Genomic DNA, 17,013 nt, shown 5'->3' on the forward strand with positions numbered 1-17,013 from the left:
TATCATGAACATGGCCTTGGGATTGCTTTAGAAAACCTTTGTTAGTCAAGACCAACACAAGGCTGCATCCACAGATGCAAGTTAAGACATTACTATGCAAAGCAGAAGCCCTACATCAACACTGTCTAGAAGCACTGCCGACTTCTCTGGGCTTGATCTCATCTTAGAAGGAAAGTAGAACAGTGGAACCATGTTTTTTTGGTCCAATGGGTCCACATTTCAAATAATTTTTTAAAAACACAGCTGGCGTGTTCTCCGGGCCAAAGAGGAAATGGACAATCTAAGCTGTTATCAGCATCAGGTCCAAAAGCCAGTGTCTGTATGGGCCAGGGGTGTGTCAGTGCCCATGTCATGGGTAACTCACACATCTGTGAGGGCACCATTAATGCAGACAGATATGTAAACATTTTGGAGCAGCATATACTGCCATCCATCACCGTCTTTTCCAGGGATGTCCCGGAATTTTCAGCAGGACAACTTCAAACCACATTCTGGCCGAATAAGTAAAGAGTGCGGGTGATAGATTGGCCTGCCTGCAGTCCTGACCATCTCCAATTGAGTATGTGTGGTGCATTATGAAGCGCACAATATGGCAACGAAGACCCAGTACAATTGTGCAGCTGAAAACCTGCATAATGGATGAATGGGGGGAAAACGGCACTTTTTAATCTTATCCTAATAAGTATTATTAGAAGAAATGGTGATGTTTCTCCATGGTAAACACTCGAATGTCCCAACTTTTTTGTTGCAATCATCTGATTTTAAATTGCTGTAAATAAAAATAAATAAAAATTCACAAGGTAAAACATCATATCATGTTTATTTGGAGTGCTTTCAATATAGCAAAGGGTGAATATAATTTACAAATCACTCCTTTTTGTTTTTATTAGCATTTTTCATACTGTCCCAACTTTTTTGGAATTGGGGTTGTAGAATAGAATAGAATAGAATAGAACTTATTTATTTGGAGTGAGCTGGAATTAATCAAACGTAAGGCATAAGGGAGGTATAGCAATTCCCTGATCTGTCCCATTTCAGTGGTGACCAGAGAAAGACTGGCACTGTCAACCACCCAATATTATTTTAGCAATTTCAAGGCAAGATTATTGTTTTAGTTAGGCTGCGCTCTCTTGAACTGCCTATGAACAGCTGAATATATGTGTATGTCTCACTATAACTGCCTCTGATGACCTGGTGGTTTACTGCACTGTGCCTTAAAGTGTTTTATAAGCAGGAATACTTTTATATGTATTTTTGTCCACTCTAATTATAAACGTAATGCATGTTTCTCAGCGTATAATGAGATTTTGTACTGGAGTTTTAATCCCTGTACATTGTATCCTTTGTCTTTAGATTGTTAGGCAATGTATGCACTTTAATTTGTATTTTTCTTTACTGGGATCTAAAAAATACCACATATTGTTTTTCTTTCTTGACAATCAGACTTGATTCACAAAGGCGATATATTCTTCCACAGGGTATCAACAATGGGATTGTTGATATTGTTTTTCTTGCAAGGATATGTATTCAATCTACCAATGCTAGTCACATTTCTATGGAGCATTTACATTTCATTACCAAAAATATGCACAATAAATTCATGGTATGTTGGCTCTTTAAGAGGTGTGTAGTTGTATACTGTAAAAATCTGTGGGTTTCGGAAGTCTGAGACCACATTTGAAAATCTGGGATTCAATGTCTGATTTATACAGAGCCCCTTAGAGGACAGGTTGGGAATTTGTTTTTGTTTTTTTCTGAAAAGTTTTGCATGCCCTCACAATAGTTTGCATTCCCTCACAATAAATTTACCATGAATTTACTACAGTAACCATATTTTAACCATAATATTCATAGCGAAACCATAGTAATTATACAGGAGATGACAACTTTGGTAATAAAAATAAAATTTTTGTTGCAACTATGGTTACTATGGTAAAACCATGGTTTAACTACAGTAGCCAGTTTAACCATGGCTGTAGTATGAAAATAACCAAGTTTCTATTATTTATTATATTTTATTATAGGCAGTGTAATTTGGTGCTTTTTGTTTTTGGTGTCACTATTTGAATGCAATTATTATGCTAATTGTAGAACTCTATAAATTGAATTCTTACTAGTAAAACTTTAATGAGAGAGCTATGTAAATTATTTTTTACTAGTAAGAATAGAATCGGAGAGCTCTTTAATTTGAATTTTTACTTGTAAAAATGCAATTGCAGAGCTCTGTAATTCAATTGTAGATCTCTGCAATTGCATTCATACTAGTAAAATTCAGAGATCTCTGTAATTGTAATTCTTACTAGTAAAAATCAATTGTAGATCTCTTTAATTGGAGATTTTACTGGTAAAAATGCAATTGCACAGCTCTATCATTCAATTGTAGAGCTCTGCAATTGTATTCTTACAAGTAAAAATACAAATAGAGAGCTCTGAAATTGGAATTCTTACTAGTAAATAACCTATTTAGAGCTCTGTAATTGGAATTCATACTAGTAGAAAATCTATTGTAGAGCTCTCTAATTAAAATATTACCAAAGTAAAAATTGCAATTAAAATGAGTAATGCTGGGAACATTAAAAGCCAAATCGGCTTGCCATACTCGTTGGCGTGCGGAGAAGAATCGTGGATAAAATATTATTACATGTCCGTGAAAGTCTGTGCTGACTTCAGACATGTATACACTTTTCCTGGGACTTAGCATGGATCAAAATCATTTAAAAAAAAACTTTTTTTCTTGATATCGTTCCACAGTTGTTTTTCAATTCACCACCATTTCTTCCCCCCATTGATGGTCACAAATATGGCCGCTGCGAGACAAAAGTGATGACACAAACAGGTCAAAGGTAAAGCCATGACTTCTGCCAAAAAAACATGGTTACTACAAAATTACCATAGTAAAACCATGGTGAATTTATTGCTAGGGAGCGCAAAACATATTGTGATGGGATGCAAACTATTGAGAGAGAAGGCAAAACTATTTTAGAAAAAAAAAATCCCACCCTGTCCTCTAAAGGGCTCTGTAGATTTAAACATGTAAATAACATGATAATAGTAATACCTGCAAATAACTAAAATAATGTTTTAGGATTTTGAAAAATGTAAAACGAAGAAAAATTATGATGTAAAATTAATAAGGCATATGTACAATTCTGCACCATTTCTGGACAAAAATGTATTCAATTAGAATACGCTAAATACGCTAAATTTTGGACACCACTGAATGTGTAAAATAAAACATTAAAATACTGCAAACATTAAAATATTGCAAACATCATTGATAGGCTATTCAGTATGACTGCAATCAATCTTACTAGTAAATAATATGAAAACAAGGACATAGCCACAGGTTTTGCTCAATTTTTGTCAAACTCAATCAAGCAAATTAACAAATAACTTCAAAATGATTATTGTTCCTAAACAGAATAGAGCATGAAATACTGAGATGACTTATGTGACAAGTATTTTGTCCAAACTTAAATATGTCTGTGACCTAATGTTCCGTTTCACAGATAAAGTTTCAACTTCATCTCACGGTCACAACACCTCATTAAAAATGCAGTGGTATTGTCTGAAAAGGTGTTGTGAAAAATGTGGAAGATCTCTTCCCCGTGCGCACCAGAGAACTGAATATCCAGTGCAGGAACTCTAATGGGTTAAAGTAGAAGCAGCTGTTCTATCCAGGCTTTGAGCCAAGCACCCTGTGACACCTGCCAGGCAGACACAAATATTTTCCATGGGCTTGAATCCCCAGTCACACAGCCATGGTGACAACGTACAATCAGGGTGGGGTGGATCATCAAAGCCAGTGCCCAGAAATAGCCACTCTATTAGTAGGCTGAGTGAGGATTGTTAGAGGGCCAAAAAACGAGTGGACTTCAGTAAGCATCTGTGCTCTTCCTCTTTAAGAAATAGTTCACGCAAAAATGAACATTTAGTCATTATCTGCTTACCCCCTTGTCATCCCAAACCAGTTTGAATACAAAAGGAGAATTTTTAAAATATCTTCACAGCTATTTTCCACACAATGGCTGTCAAGCTCCAAAGTAAGGTATTTATTCATGGAAAATCTTGTCCTCCACTGCAGCACTCAACTCTCATTCTCTTCCGCATATTTTAACTGCAGTCGCTTGAAATGACAGGCAAGAACCAATGTGGTTTTGGCATAAATAACTTCAAACCTGGAGCGATGCACCATTTATTTATTTTTTTATCTGAATATGATCACTAATTAGATTTAGAGCTTCGGTGAAGGTGACAATTATCAGTAAATAACTGCTTAAAATTTGGTCTGTTTAAACTAGTATGATGCTATTGTTTTGTTGTTGTTGTTGTTTTCCCCCTTCTCTTTCAGGAGCTTCACAGCCATGGTCACTATGAACTGTCCAAGTATGGAAAAGAGCTCCATGAAAATTCTACAAAATTGTGTGGGTAATATGAAGGTGATTTGACAGAATTATCATTTTGTATTGGTGAACTATACCTTTAAAGGTGCATTCAGTAACTTTTGTCTTTGTGTCATCTTGGACTTACACTGACATCTAGCGGCTTGGATGTAGCATAATTTAAAATCAATAGTTTTTGGTTTCAGATGCCATTGTAGAAATTTAGTATTCACACTCAGCCATGAGTCAAATCAAGTCAAGTCATTTTTATTTGTATAGCGCTTTTCACAACACACATAATTTCAAAGCAGCTTTACTCCATAAGATGCTGGTTAATGGAGAAAAATAACCTTGGGAAAAACCAGACTCACTGTGGGGGCAAGTTCCCCTCTGGCCAAATTACACAAATATAATGCCAATATTAGTTATTTATGTGCAGTGCAAGTCATGGTTTAAAATTAGTAAACTAAGTAAGTGTTTAGGGCCAGAGTTTAAACAAAGATTTTGTATGAACTGTAAGATTAATGACTAATGTCTTTGAAGTTTATCCTGGATTAACTGCAGAAGTTCACATAGATGCATTGTCTTTTGTTAGTTGGCTGATGAAGGCTTTTGTTGGCAATTAATTGATAGTCTATCCATTTTAAGAGTGTAGTCTATCATTAGACCAAGATGATGCAGGCAGAGGTCAGTGAGGTGCATCGCAGTTCAACCGGCAGTTCATTTCGGTGAGGTCTATCATAAGTCCAAGGTTCAGGCAGTGACATATGAAGTATCCCATGTCTTCTGGTTGGAGTTAGCATCAGTTCATCCCCTGAAGTCCCTCGTAATAGACTGAAGTGATGGCACCGGCTGCATTTAGTCGTCATCACTTAGAGACACGTAGCAGGAGAGTCCGACACCAAGCATGAACGGAGCTGGATCTGGCTGGCTCTGGTAACCTTGGTATATGAATCCAGAGGTTGAGACAGGGAAACAAATAGAATAATATTAACGTAGATGCCATTCAATTTTTTTGCAGGGTTATAGATCATGATAAATGTTTCTGGTTCCGGCAGACCTAACTAAAGCAGATTAATTGTGAGTTGATGGATAAATTAGGTGTATGCCTGGCTAAATAGATAAGTCTTTAGTCTAGACTTAAACTGGGTGAGTGTGTCTGCATCCCATACAGTGTTAGGGAGACTATTCCAAAGTTTAGGAGCCAAATAGAAAAAGGATCTACCTCCTTTTGTGGATTTTGATATTCTAGGAACTATTAACAGGCCCGAATTTTGCGATCATAATGAACGTGATAAGGTCACTTAAGTACTACAGGGCTAGACCATTAAAAGCTTTGTAAGTAGTTAACAAAATTTTTATGTCGTGATCTATGGTGACAAAGGCAGCACTAAGATCTAAAAGCACTAGAAGAAAAATGCAGCCACGATCAGATGATAAGAGCAAGTCATTTGTAACTCTGATACTGTAAGTGCAGTCTCTGTACTGTGATAAGGCCTAAAACTTGACTGAAATTGTTCATATATACTATTCCTCTGTAAAAATGAACATAGTTGGGAGGACACTTCCTTTTCTAGTATTTTTGACATAAACGGGATATTTGAAATTTGACTATAATTAGCCAATTCGCCAGGATCAAGCTGTGGCTTCTTAATAAGCAGTTTGATAACTGCCATTTTAAAGGTTCTTGGGACAAGTCATAAGGATAGTGATGAGTTAATAATATGAAGAAGAAGTTCTGAGATTACAGGGAATACACCTTTTAAGAGCTTAGTTGGTATTGGATCGATCATACATGTTGTGGCTTTTAATGTTTTGATGTTTTGTTAGCTCTTCATGACCTATGACAGCGAATGATTGAAGTTGCTTGTGAGGAAAATTATGAGACACTGTTTTCTGAGGTACTGTGACAGATGATTGCATGATTCCAATTATTTTTTCTGATGATTTAAATTTTATCAGTAAAGAAATTAATGAAGTCATTACTATTGTGCTGCGACAGAATATCTGGTTCAGTCAAGGCTTTATTCCAAACCAATTTAGCCACATGACTGAATAAACACCTTGGATTGTTGTGGTTATTTTCTATGAGTTTGCTAAACTATGCTGACCTGGCAGCTTTTAGTGCCTGTCTGTAGCTACAGACACTATCCTTCCATGCACCGCGAAATGCGGTCAAACCACGAGTGTGATCATTGTGTCATGGTGTGGGGCTTTTTTCTTTCATTTTCTTTAATCAAAGGGGGGCGACACTATCAAGAGTGCTAGAGGCTTACTGAGTATATGAGATAAATCTGGAAGATTATTAGTGAAGCTATCTTTAGTGCTTGAAAGAATAGTTCTACCTGAACGATAGCGTGGTGTAGATTGAGTAGCATTAGCTGATCGCAGCATACAAGAGACGAGGTAATGATCTGAGATGTAATCGCTCTGTGGCAGAATTGCTATAGTATCAACATCAAATCCATATGATAGAATTAAATCTAGCGTAGGATTATGGCGATGAGATGGTCCTGTCACATTTTCTCTGACTCCAAGGGAGTTTAGAATATCGATAAATGCTAATCCCAATGTGTCATTTTCATTATCTCTGTGAATGTTGAAGTCACCAACAATTAAAACTCTATCCACAGTAATTAATAAATCTGACAGAAAAATTGCAAATTCACCAAGGAAATCAGAATACGACCCGGGTGATCTATATGCTGTAGCAAGGGCAAAAGATGACAGAGATTTTTTATTTGTATCTGACAGTCATATTTAACAATATTAGTTCAAAAGACTGAGTAACACCAAAACCTTCACTGTAAATTTAAGCAACACCTCCTCCTTGACCCTTCAGGCAAGGCTCATGTTTATGACAATAACCTGAGGGAGTATATTCATTTAAATTAATATATTCATCCGGTTTAAGCCAGGTTTCAGTCAAACAGAGTAAAACTGTAATAATTTCATTTACATTTAGTGCTTTGGTTGAAAGAGATCTAATATTTAGGAGCCCTACCTTATATGATGTTTATCTTGTATTTATTTATTTATTTATTTATTTATTTTTGCTCTTTTCAAGATTTACCGCAATCAGTTTTTTTCTAAATGATTTAGTGAGGGGTTTGTGTTTGGTAATTCAGACACAGTCTCTGTGTGATATCTTGGTGATACAGTCTCTATCTGTTGTAGTTTATGTGACCTGTGTGATGTATCACGGCAGCTAGCAGATGTTTGGATTAGCCAGTTTGTCTGGTTCCTTACCTGGGCCCCAGTTAGTCAAATACCATCACTATTAAGACAATGACCCAAATTACTAGAGAGGAGAGCAGCACCTTCTCTAGAGGAATGGAGTCCATCTCTCTTTAGCAGGTCAGGTCAACCCCAAAAACTCTTCCAATTGTCCATAAATCCTATGCTATTCACCAGACACCATTCAAACATCCAGCTATTCAGTGACACTAATCTACTTTAAACCTCATCACCACGATGAGCAGGGAGGGGGCCAGAGCATATTATAGTGTCTGACATGATTTTTAAAAGTTCACACACCTCTTTAACATTATCTCTAGTGATCTCTGACTGGCGAAGCTGGACATCATTAGTGTTGACATGAATAACAATTTTAGAAATTCTACATTTAGCACTAGACAGCACTTGTAAATTTGATCTGATGTCAGACGCCCAAGCCCCCGAAATACATTTAACAATAGTGGCTGGAGTCTCTATTTTCACATTCCTTAAAATAGAATCTCCTATAACAAGGGCACTTTCAACATGATTCTCAGTGGGTGCATCACTGAGTGGGGAGAATCGATTGGAAACCCTAACAGGAACGGGAGAGTGGTGTCATTTTGCTGAGCGAGTATGCTGCCAAGACATCACCCAAATGCCCTGCTGTGGGGGCTCTACAGCCAGAACCAAAGTGTGTGTTTTGCTCGCTGTTCTACCTGCATCTGAAACAGTATCTACCGACTTCTCTTTCTCACTAACTCCACTAGCGTTTGGATGCATGTCTCTAACTCATTAATCTTCTCTGTCAGCCTGACTAATTCCTTACATTTATCAATATGTAAATCCCTCACTGCTGATGGAAGAAGCTATAGTAAACATGTGGCATGAAATGCAGTAAGCAATAACATAAGCGGATGCCATGACTTACCACAATTGTTTGTTGTTGTTGTTGTTATGGTTGTTCTTGATCGCCGAGGGTTTGAGATCGATGTGAATCCCTCACAGAGTTGTTTGCTGTTGTTGTTGAGGTTCCTGATCAGCAGATGTTTGAGATTGATGCAATAATCAGTGTAAAACACAGGAGAAAACGAATGCACGCTGTCAAAATGTGAGAAGTAGACAAGCAGAAAAAAAGAAAAGAATTAAGAAAAGAAAATGGGTGCACACAGTAATATACACACAGTTGAAACAGTAGAAAAGTGTGGGGAAAACTAAGCACATTGTAAAATGGCAAAGGATAAAATTATGAACGTAGAGGAATACGCAATGCTAAGCAGGCTAACAAGCTACAAAAAAACTGACTCCTGCTGCAGCATGCCGGCAGCAACTGGAACTGGATCAGGAAACCAAAAAGAATGTTTACTTTAATCAATGAGGGAAAGTGTCAAATAACTGGAAATAACAGGATGATTAATGAGATTAAGCATGTAGTATTCGGTTGGTCATGTGATTCTAACATGGCAGCCCCCATGTGCGGACCCTCTCTTTGTAGAATAAAAAAGCTTTTATAAGGTTACTGTTATGACTGGAGTCTTTATTAAAATGTGAATGGTTATGATTTCATACATATATTGCAAAATTACAATTCATGTCTTTAGGAGGTAAACTTTTTTAATGAGGACAAAATGACTGAATGCATCTTTAAGTCTCTCTCTTACAAGTCATGTAGCCTATAATTGTGCCAAGTTAGTTATCATGTCGAGTAAAAAGAGCTGGGTTTCAATAAATCATTTTAAATCCAATAACTTTTTGACATGTAAGCCCCACATCCTAAACATATTCTGTCACTTTATACTGTGAGTTGCTTTATTGGCTCGCTGGATCAAAGCAAATTGTTGGCGGTTCAGCGCAGACTCTTCTATATAGTTTATTAGAAATCGGTAGTAAAGGAAAAAGGAGAAAAAGACAGGTGACGAATTATTTTTGAATGGTGATATTTCAGCGCAATGAAATACATTTATATAATTCCGTGTTTTTTTTTTTGTTTGTTTTTTTTTTGTTTTTTTTTTGGAGCCTATCAGCAAAGATTGTAATATGTTGTTTTCTAAAATAACAGATTTTGAAAATATGCATCTATGATAGTCAACGTAGAAAATAATACCAAGTTGTCATTGCCCTCTAGTGGGCATTTTATGATTCTGGCATTCAAAATCTTTGGTCATTTTGAGTACAATTGCACAAATTGTCTTGTAGTGGTTTTTCAGTGGGCTTCAAAACAAAATTCCAATTTCATCGTATTTTTATGACAAGTGTTGGATAATCAAGTGAACTTGAAACCACACTGATACAGTAAGACAGGGTCAACTACAGTATATAATGAAAGTACATTTTCATAGAAAAGTTTAACTTTGTTCACAGTACAAGCATATTTTTCATAAATGTCAGGTTTGTGCAGGTTTTCTCATTTATTTTGGGGTAGGTTGTCACAATTGTTCTAAATGTTGTCATTTAATACAATTTAATTATAATTTCTGTCAACCAAATGTATGGCTTGATAAATTTGTATAAGACTGTTTAATATGTTTTAAATAAATTGATTAGCTTAACATAAAGGCAAGTGTCTAAAGAAACTCTTTTGATGCTATGTTCTATGATGACTGACAGGAAGGCTATGTCTTTCTATTCAAATGAAGTATTTGTTTTTTCTCATTTCCATAACCAATGTGTATCGTTCATCTGTGCTTTGTGTGTAAATGATCCATCACGAAATGTCTTAATCCATTACCAAGAACATGCATACAAGATTAAGTCATGTGAATTTATGCATATTTGTAATGCATTTATTTTCTATCCTTATTAATATATATATATATATATATATATATATATATATATATATATATATATATATATATATATATATATATATATTTGTCATTGTTTCATCTTGAAATAAGTATGTTTGCTTATGATCCTTGTGTTCAACAGGACTATTTTTCTACAAAAAAACAAAAAAAAACAAAAAAAAAAAAATTTCTAGCCTATTTTTAAGATTTACGCATTTCAATTTAATAGATTTCCGTCAAATTGAAGTGAGTAATTTTAAACAAAATTAAATAAAACTTTAATTGAAAGATTTATTCATTTAATTTTGTTAAATACTTCTCAATAAAGAACTTCTTTGTTATGAAACAAATTAAAATGTAAAAACAGGTTAAAATATTTTTATTTTTTGAGTGTAATCACATCAATTTATTGACATTTTCTTGGAATTAGCTTAACATTTCTGTTACTTGTGGCATCACACTCTTGAGAAAATAAAGCACATACATTTTGCATTAATCTTTTTAAATAGTCGAACAGGATTAGACAACTAGGACAAAAGTAACATGATTTGTAATCAATTTTATTTAGCATAAATTCGTAATGCCTGTGCCCCAGGCCTCTTGACTGCACAGGGGCCAGAAACCACTGCAAATGTACAAATGATATAGATAGATTAGAGGGGCCTCCAAACAGCTGGTGCCCAGTGGCCTCATGAAACTGATCTGTCCTTGGGTTTCAAACAAAACAGGGATTAATAAACCACTCAGTTTGATTTAGAAAAGAAGGCTATGCTTTGTTGAGCAGTGCTGTGGTTAGGCCGATTCATATAAACCTAGAAGAAGCAGTCTTACCTCAAACGGACTACACAGAAAAGACATTAGCTGTTTCGGTAAGTATATCACATATAATGCATAGTAACCTTTCTTTATATGTAGCAAGACAGATTACATATTTTTAGTTTTCAAACTTACATTATTCCTTGAGGAAATATGCTGTATGATACATTCAAATCTATTAACCTGCATACCTCTTTAGTAATTGCAAACTGATGACAAATGTCCACCTCTTTCAGAGACATCTACGAAAATGAACACTTCTTCTCCAAACAGAACCGCTCACAATGAAACTGATTCATGCGACTTCTATCCGGCAGCATTTATCATCTCCATGATTTTTGACATCATTGCAACAATGTTTGGGGGTCCGGTACTTGTAAGACAACTGTACATCTGCCTTCAATCAAACACAGTTGACATTCTTAATGTGGCCCTCTTGTTTGTCAACATCCTGCAATGTTTTCTGATGTTCATAGATTTGGGCATCTGTATTTTCTTAGATTTTGATGCTATATTTGTTATGCGACACTTCTTACTTGGCTATTGTACTCTTGCAGAGCCTTTGATTTTGTGCTGTATTTGCATTGAGAGATTCATTGCAGTGACTTTTCCTTTGAAGTATCCAGAGCTCAAGACCTTGAGATTCAAAGAAGTATGTTCTGTAGCTTCAGTATGCATCACTCTGACCATTGCCATCTGGATAATCCATAGTGACCTAGTGCCCCAATATCTCATATTCTCCTCCCTCCTTACAGTTGTTTTCATAATGGTTTGGTGCAATTACCACATCCTAAAGATTCTGAAAGACTGTGGTCCAGGGAGAGATGAGATGCATCCTGTCAAAGTTAAAGCCTTCCAGACTGTGCGGACTATCCTTATCCTGGTGGTGATATGTCACTCCCCAGCTGCAGTCCTCTCTCTGCTTATATCTTTCTTAATAGAGAAGATTGCAGTGTGTATCTTTATGCCACTCTGTGGGTTTTTGGTCTTTGTGTCTGGCATTGTGCTTCCACTAATCAACCTTTTACATAATAAGTGATTTATGGATTGACAGACATTTCTGAGTTGGTAAATGATTAGGTTACTTAATATTTCAAAGGGATTTCATGAAGAAATTTAATATTCCACCATATTTATTGTTTTGTTACTTTTTGTATTTGTATACTATTTCATTAGATTGTGATAAATGTAATTCGTACACTTCAATTAACATTGTTAACAGATAAAGTATAAGGGATCTGCATAGATTACAAAAGAATTGGCATTAAAAACAATGTTAAAACTTATGTTACATTGTAAAAAAAAAAAAAAAGTTTATATAATACAGGATATGTACAGTAAACAAAGTCTTTGCATGACTGAGGGAAAATTTTAATTGAAGATTATAATTTGACAAAATAATAATAACAACACCCAGATATGTTACATAAGCTCCACAATTCAAAGTGACATCTTCATTTCATAATAAAAAAAACTTAATTTAAAGGTTAATTTATAGGCACAAGAGCACAATGTTGATTAAAATAATTTCAACTCGTCCCTTCTTTTCTTTAAAAAAGGAAAAATTAGGTTACAGTGAGGCACTTACAATGGAAGTGAATTGGGCCAATTTTTGGAGGGTTTAAAGGCAGAAATGTGAAACTTATAATTTTATAAAAGCATTTGCATAAATTTTTCAGTTAAAACTTGTGTATTTTTTTAGCTGTAAAGTTAAATCATAGTTTTTACAGTAGTTTTAGGGTTTATGACGTTACATCATCATGGCAATGAAGTTGTAAAATTGGATATAACTTTACACAGAATAGGTCAGTAAGCAATTTTATCACACTAAAATTACATCTTGTTGCAATACATCTGAAACCATAAGTATATTAATGTTTATGGATTGGCCCCATTTACTTCCATAGAAAGTCTCTCACTGTAACCCAGTCTAAATAATGTTTTTTGTGGTAATCAAGATTATGCCACAAATACTGTTGATTGAGCTTAACTTGTATTGAACCTGGGATATTCCTTAAATATTACCGCTAGAGTCTAAAGGGTAATATTATTGGGTAATATTACTTCTAGCACCCATATCTCATAGGCCATTTCTGTTACATGTGTCCCCTGAAGAGAAAAAGCCATACACATTGACCAAGGGGAACATAGTTCCTGCCCCCAACATTGAGCCCAACTGCACTACTGCTCCACACCACACGAGGGCACTGTGACCTTCATCACGTAAGATGACAGCAATGATCACCTTTACCGGGGATAGTGTGAAGATGAAAAAGAACCATGCAAACACCTGTGAAACATAAGATTAAAGTAGTCCGCAACGTAACATGACAAAAAATGACTTAATAATCTAAGGTTATATGTCCTTGTCTCTGTGATTAGAAAAGCAATAAAATGATCAATTTAACTGTTTTTTGAAGTAAACTGAAAAATAAATAAATAAATAAATAAACACAAAATTGTTCCATATACTTACAATAAGGACTGCTCCAGAGGTCTCATTAACTAGCAGAGGATACGGACTCAGCACTGCCATGCCCATAAGGTAAGCTCCAATAACAGTGCCAAAAGATGTGAGAAGTCCCATCAACACCAAAGACCTGTTGAGAATGTATTGTGGTATTGGGGAAAATTCAGTACGCGTTAAGCCATAAAGAGTAAAAATTGGTGCAAATATAATGTATATGTCAATCTTTCTCAATATTTGTATAAAAGCATATTTAGAAATATTCCACCATCATCATCATATATTGTTCAACAAGTAAACATTTTATTTGCCATGATACCCAGATAGTTGACACATTCAGTAACAAGTCCATAGACATTTTCTAATCAACATCATGATTTTAGGCTAAAATGTATATGAATGTATAAGGGCAAGTGTACTGTATATAACTGGTCACTATTTCTTACAACTTTGGCCTTCACTAGTTCATTTAAATGGCCCTGCATTGTAACAAATACATTTTTAAAAGTACACATATGTATATATTTATATATAGTCTATCAATTAATATGAGCTTATAAAATCTGCATGCATATATCATAATAATTATAAAAGAATTAGTAAAATGCTCTATAGCATGTCACAACACAATACGTCACCAACCACTCATTGGTGCATTCATTGGTTACATAGCATGTAGACCATTGGGTAATGGCTTTCCAGCATTAAGAATTTCAAGATTTCATCTCATTCTGACTCACCTGTATGGGTAAAACATGGTGATAAAGCAAGCCACAGGATTAGCAACACTGGCCATAGTGGCAGACCAATGATAGGCCTGGTTTCCATATGGTAGACTTGAGTATGACTGCACTGATGGCAAAACAGTATTGGTCAGAGCGTTCACCCAGGCAAGGATTATGTAAATGTACACCACCTGTAGCCAGGTGTACGTCCCTGATCCAAATTTGCTCTTGGCCTTCTGAAGACCCTTTTGAGAAGAAATCATTGGTTTTAGTTCAAATCTCTTTTTGGATTCTGCATTTCTATTAGTGCCTTTGGTGTTCAGGCTATTGGGGCGCTCTCGAGTCACAGCTGGAAGGTAGTTTAAAAGTAAGAAAGCCACCAAACAAACTACCATCATGGCTGTCAGGAAGAAAAAGTAGGCTTCAACTGAAAAGATGGCAGGGTGGTAGAAAGGCACAAGGTTGTTGGTGCCTCTTTCAGACCCATTAAGATACTGAACTCCAAGTGTTTCATTGGCTCTGAGGATTTGAGATGCATTGACACAATCCATGACACCTACACCCTGAACCATTGCCACCAAAGCAGGGACAAGACCACTCAGACCTTCTCCTATGTAATACGAGGTGAGATACTCCGCCTTGAGCTGCATCATGAAGGGAAGGAACGTCACAGATGAGGTGCAGTCCACAATGGAGATCAAGAAGGTCAAAAGCAGGAGAGGAACGCTACGCTCCACACCTTGTACCACAACCCTCTCACTCCAGAAAAAAGCCAGGAAGAAGCTGGCCAGTATCCCGAAACTCACAATGAAATAGATGACAGTAGTTTCTTTGAGTGTTCCTGGGCGGAAGCGATGCATTAATGTGACAAACAGAGGACTGATGTTGGCCATTTGGATGATCACAGAGAGGTAGGATGGTAGATACCAGCCCTCAGGTATCTGTGGAACCATCAGAGGCAGCTCCACCCAAAGTCCACAGATAGTGACCCAAGAGCCCATGCCAAACAGGCCAGCCAAAACATGGGTGAGGATGGACATGGCCGTGCTGATTTAAATCAGGGATTTTGTGACCTGGATATCTTTAGCAAAAGATGAGTATAGTTAGTAACCGATAGACCCAACATTAGTAAACCAAAAGAATTTCTGAAATTAATAATTGTTCATCTACAATGAAGAACTGACAAGCCAAATGACTAAATGGATTTAGAAAGAAGAACATCTTCTCTTAAATTGGTTCTTACATTCATCAATTCATGAAATGGTGTAGTCAAGTCCTTCTGACGCAATTATAATACAAGGATTCACCACTGTGTCCTTGATTTAATCCCAGATAGCTCCAGGGGGACTGACCCTGCAATCGGTGTCCTTTTACTCTGGATAAGAATCGTCTTGCTAAAGAAGAGTTACTCAATAACATCTGTAGCGAGCTGGGCATTGTCTAACTAACACTTTGAAGCAGTGCCAAAGTATTTTAAGAACAAAGTCAGGAAGATTGTGTTTATTTGAAGCAGGTTTCAAAGCACAAATCTTTAGTGGGGTTTGCAAGAGTCTAAAATAGACCAAAATAGTAATTTTATCCAATAACAGTACAGTTACAAGTAATTGACAGAGATCAGTTATTTTGTAGTTGAAATATACAGTACTAAAATTAAATTATATGAATGAAATATGCAAAATGTAACCCATGCATTATGGGGTCTATTGGATAATTCAGAATTCATATAATTACAGTATATTAATCATAACAACTGGAGTGCAATATTTAACAAATGCATTTATAACATACCCCTATTTAATAATGAAAATGTAAAAGTAAATACAGTATTTAACAATGAAGGTAAATAAAGAAAAAAGTAATGTCCACATAATATATATGAAACCTTAAGGTACTCACATGCTGTTGGCTCTGAGACTGATCATATGGAGACAAAGTCCTGTACAATGACTCCTTAGAAGGAATGTGTCTTACACAGAATCCCCTGCTTGAGTGGGTGTGCTCACTTTGGCCAACCATGACCACCTGTCTGTTTATGTATTATAGAGAGAAATAAAGATACTAATTTAACTGGATGCAGTCAGATTTGTAGAGAATGTATTATAATGCTTGTGTAAGTCAGATATAAATAAATCACACATTTATTGAAAATGCACTAGTAATATTCTTACTATGGGGGGCACAACTTGGATATCATGTATTTATCTGTAGCACTGAGCATCATTAGTGAGCAATGTAAAAATGTAAACAAACTCTAAGGATCTACAAACATGTAACTATTAATTTTTCAATTCTTGTGTTTTCCTATGCCAGACAAACTGGTCTAAACCTCAGTAAAAGTTTAACTATGTTACTATTATGCAAGACTGTGTAGTAAAAATGTAACTTGAGACAAGTGCTGATTGTAAAAAAAATAAAAAATAAAAATAAGCTTGTGTGTAGTTTAGTTTTACATATCTATAGTTTATAGTTTTGCTTTTAGTTTTGTGGTTATTTATGTTGGTCAGTGACATCAACACTACGATGAACTTTTCTGGACAATTTTACCTTACATCTTACTTCCCTATGAACACACTGAAACAGCGTAATGGCAAAAACAACTGTTGTAATAAATAATCACA

General features: G+C 35.7%; 1 protein-coding gene across 2 annotated transcripts; it reads right to left on the reverse strand.

Annotated features, from left to right (window-relative positions):
- Positions 1-12,558: 12,558 nt before the first annotated feature.
- Positions 12,559-17,010, reverse strand: LOC127425675 (riboflavin transporter 2-like). Of its 2 annotated transcripts, none has more exons than XM_051671879.1 (4): positions 16,292-17,010; positions 14,411-15,476; positions 13,680-13,803; positions 12,559-13,493 (listed from the first exon to the last, which is right to left on the reverse strand). In XM_051671879.1, the coding sequence occupies exons 2-4, from the start codon at positions 15,433-15,435 to the stop codon at positions 13,284-13,286; spliced, it is 1,359 nt and encodes a 452-aa protein (XP_051527839.1). In that variant the 5' UTR covers positions 15,436-15,476; positions 16,292-17,010; the 3' UTR covers positions 12,559-13,283. The 2 variants fall into 2 exon arrangements, with proteins under 2 accessions (XP_051527839.1, XP_051527838.1); XM_051671878.1 differs by having other exon boundaries at positions 15,639-17,010.
- Positions 17,011-17,013: the final 3 nt, after the last annotated feature.

The sequence above is a fragment of the Myxocyprinus asiaticus genome, chromosome 34 (assembly GCF_019703515.2).
Source record: "Myxocyprinus asiaticus isolate MX2 ecotype Aquarium Trade chromosome 34, UBuf_Myxa_2, whole genome shotgun sequence".
NCBI lineage: Eukaryota > Metazoa > Chordata > Actinopteri > Cypriniformes > Catostomidae > Myxocyprinus > Myxocyprinus asiaticus.

Excerpts from the sequence above, each read along its gene's own strand:
- LOC127425675 (XM_051671879.1), bottom strand. The coding sequence starts at position 15,435 with ATGTCCATCCTCACCCATGTTTTGGCTGGCCTGTTTGGCATGGGCTCT. Across the intron at positions 13,804-14,410 it reads ACCATGTTTTACCCATACAG|GTCTTTGGTGTTGATGGGAC; the intron begins GTGAGTCAGAAT and ends CATTCTCAACAG. Across the intron at positions 13,494-13,679 it reads CCTCTGGAGCAGTCCTTATT|GTGTTTGCATGGTTCTTTTT; the intron begins GTAAGTATATGG and ends TATGTTTCACAG.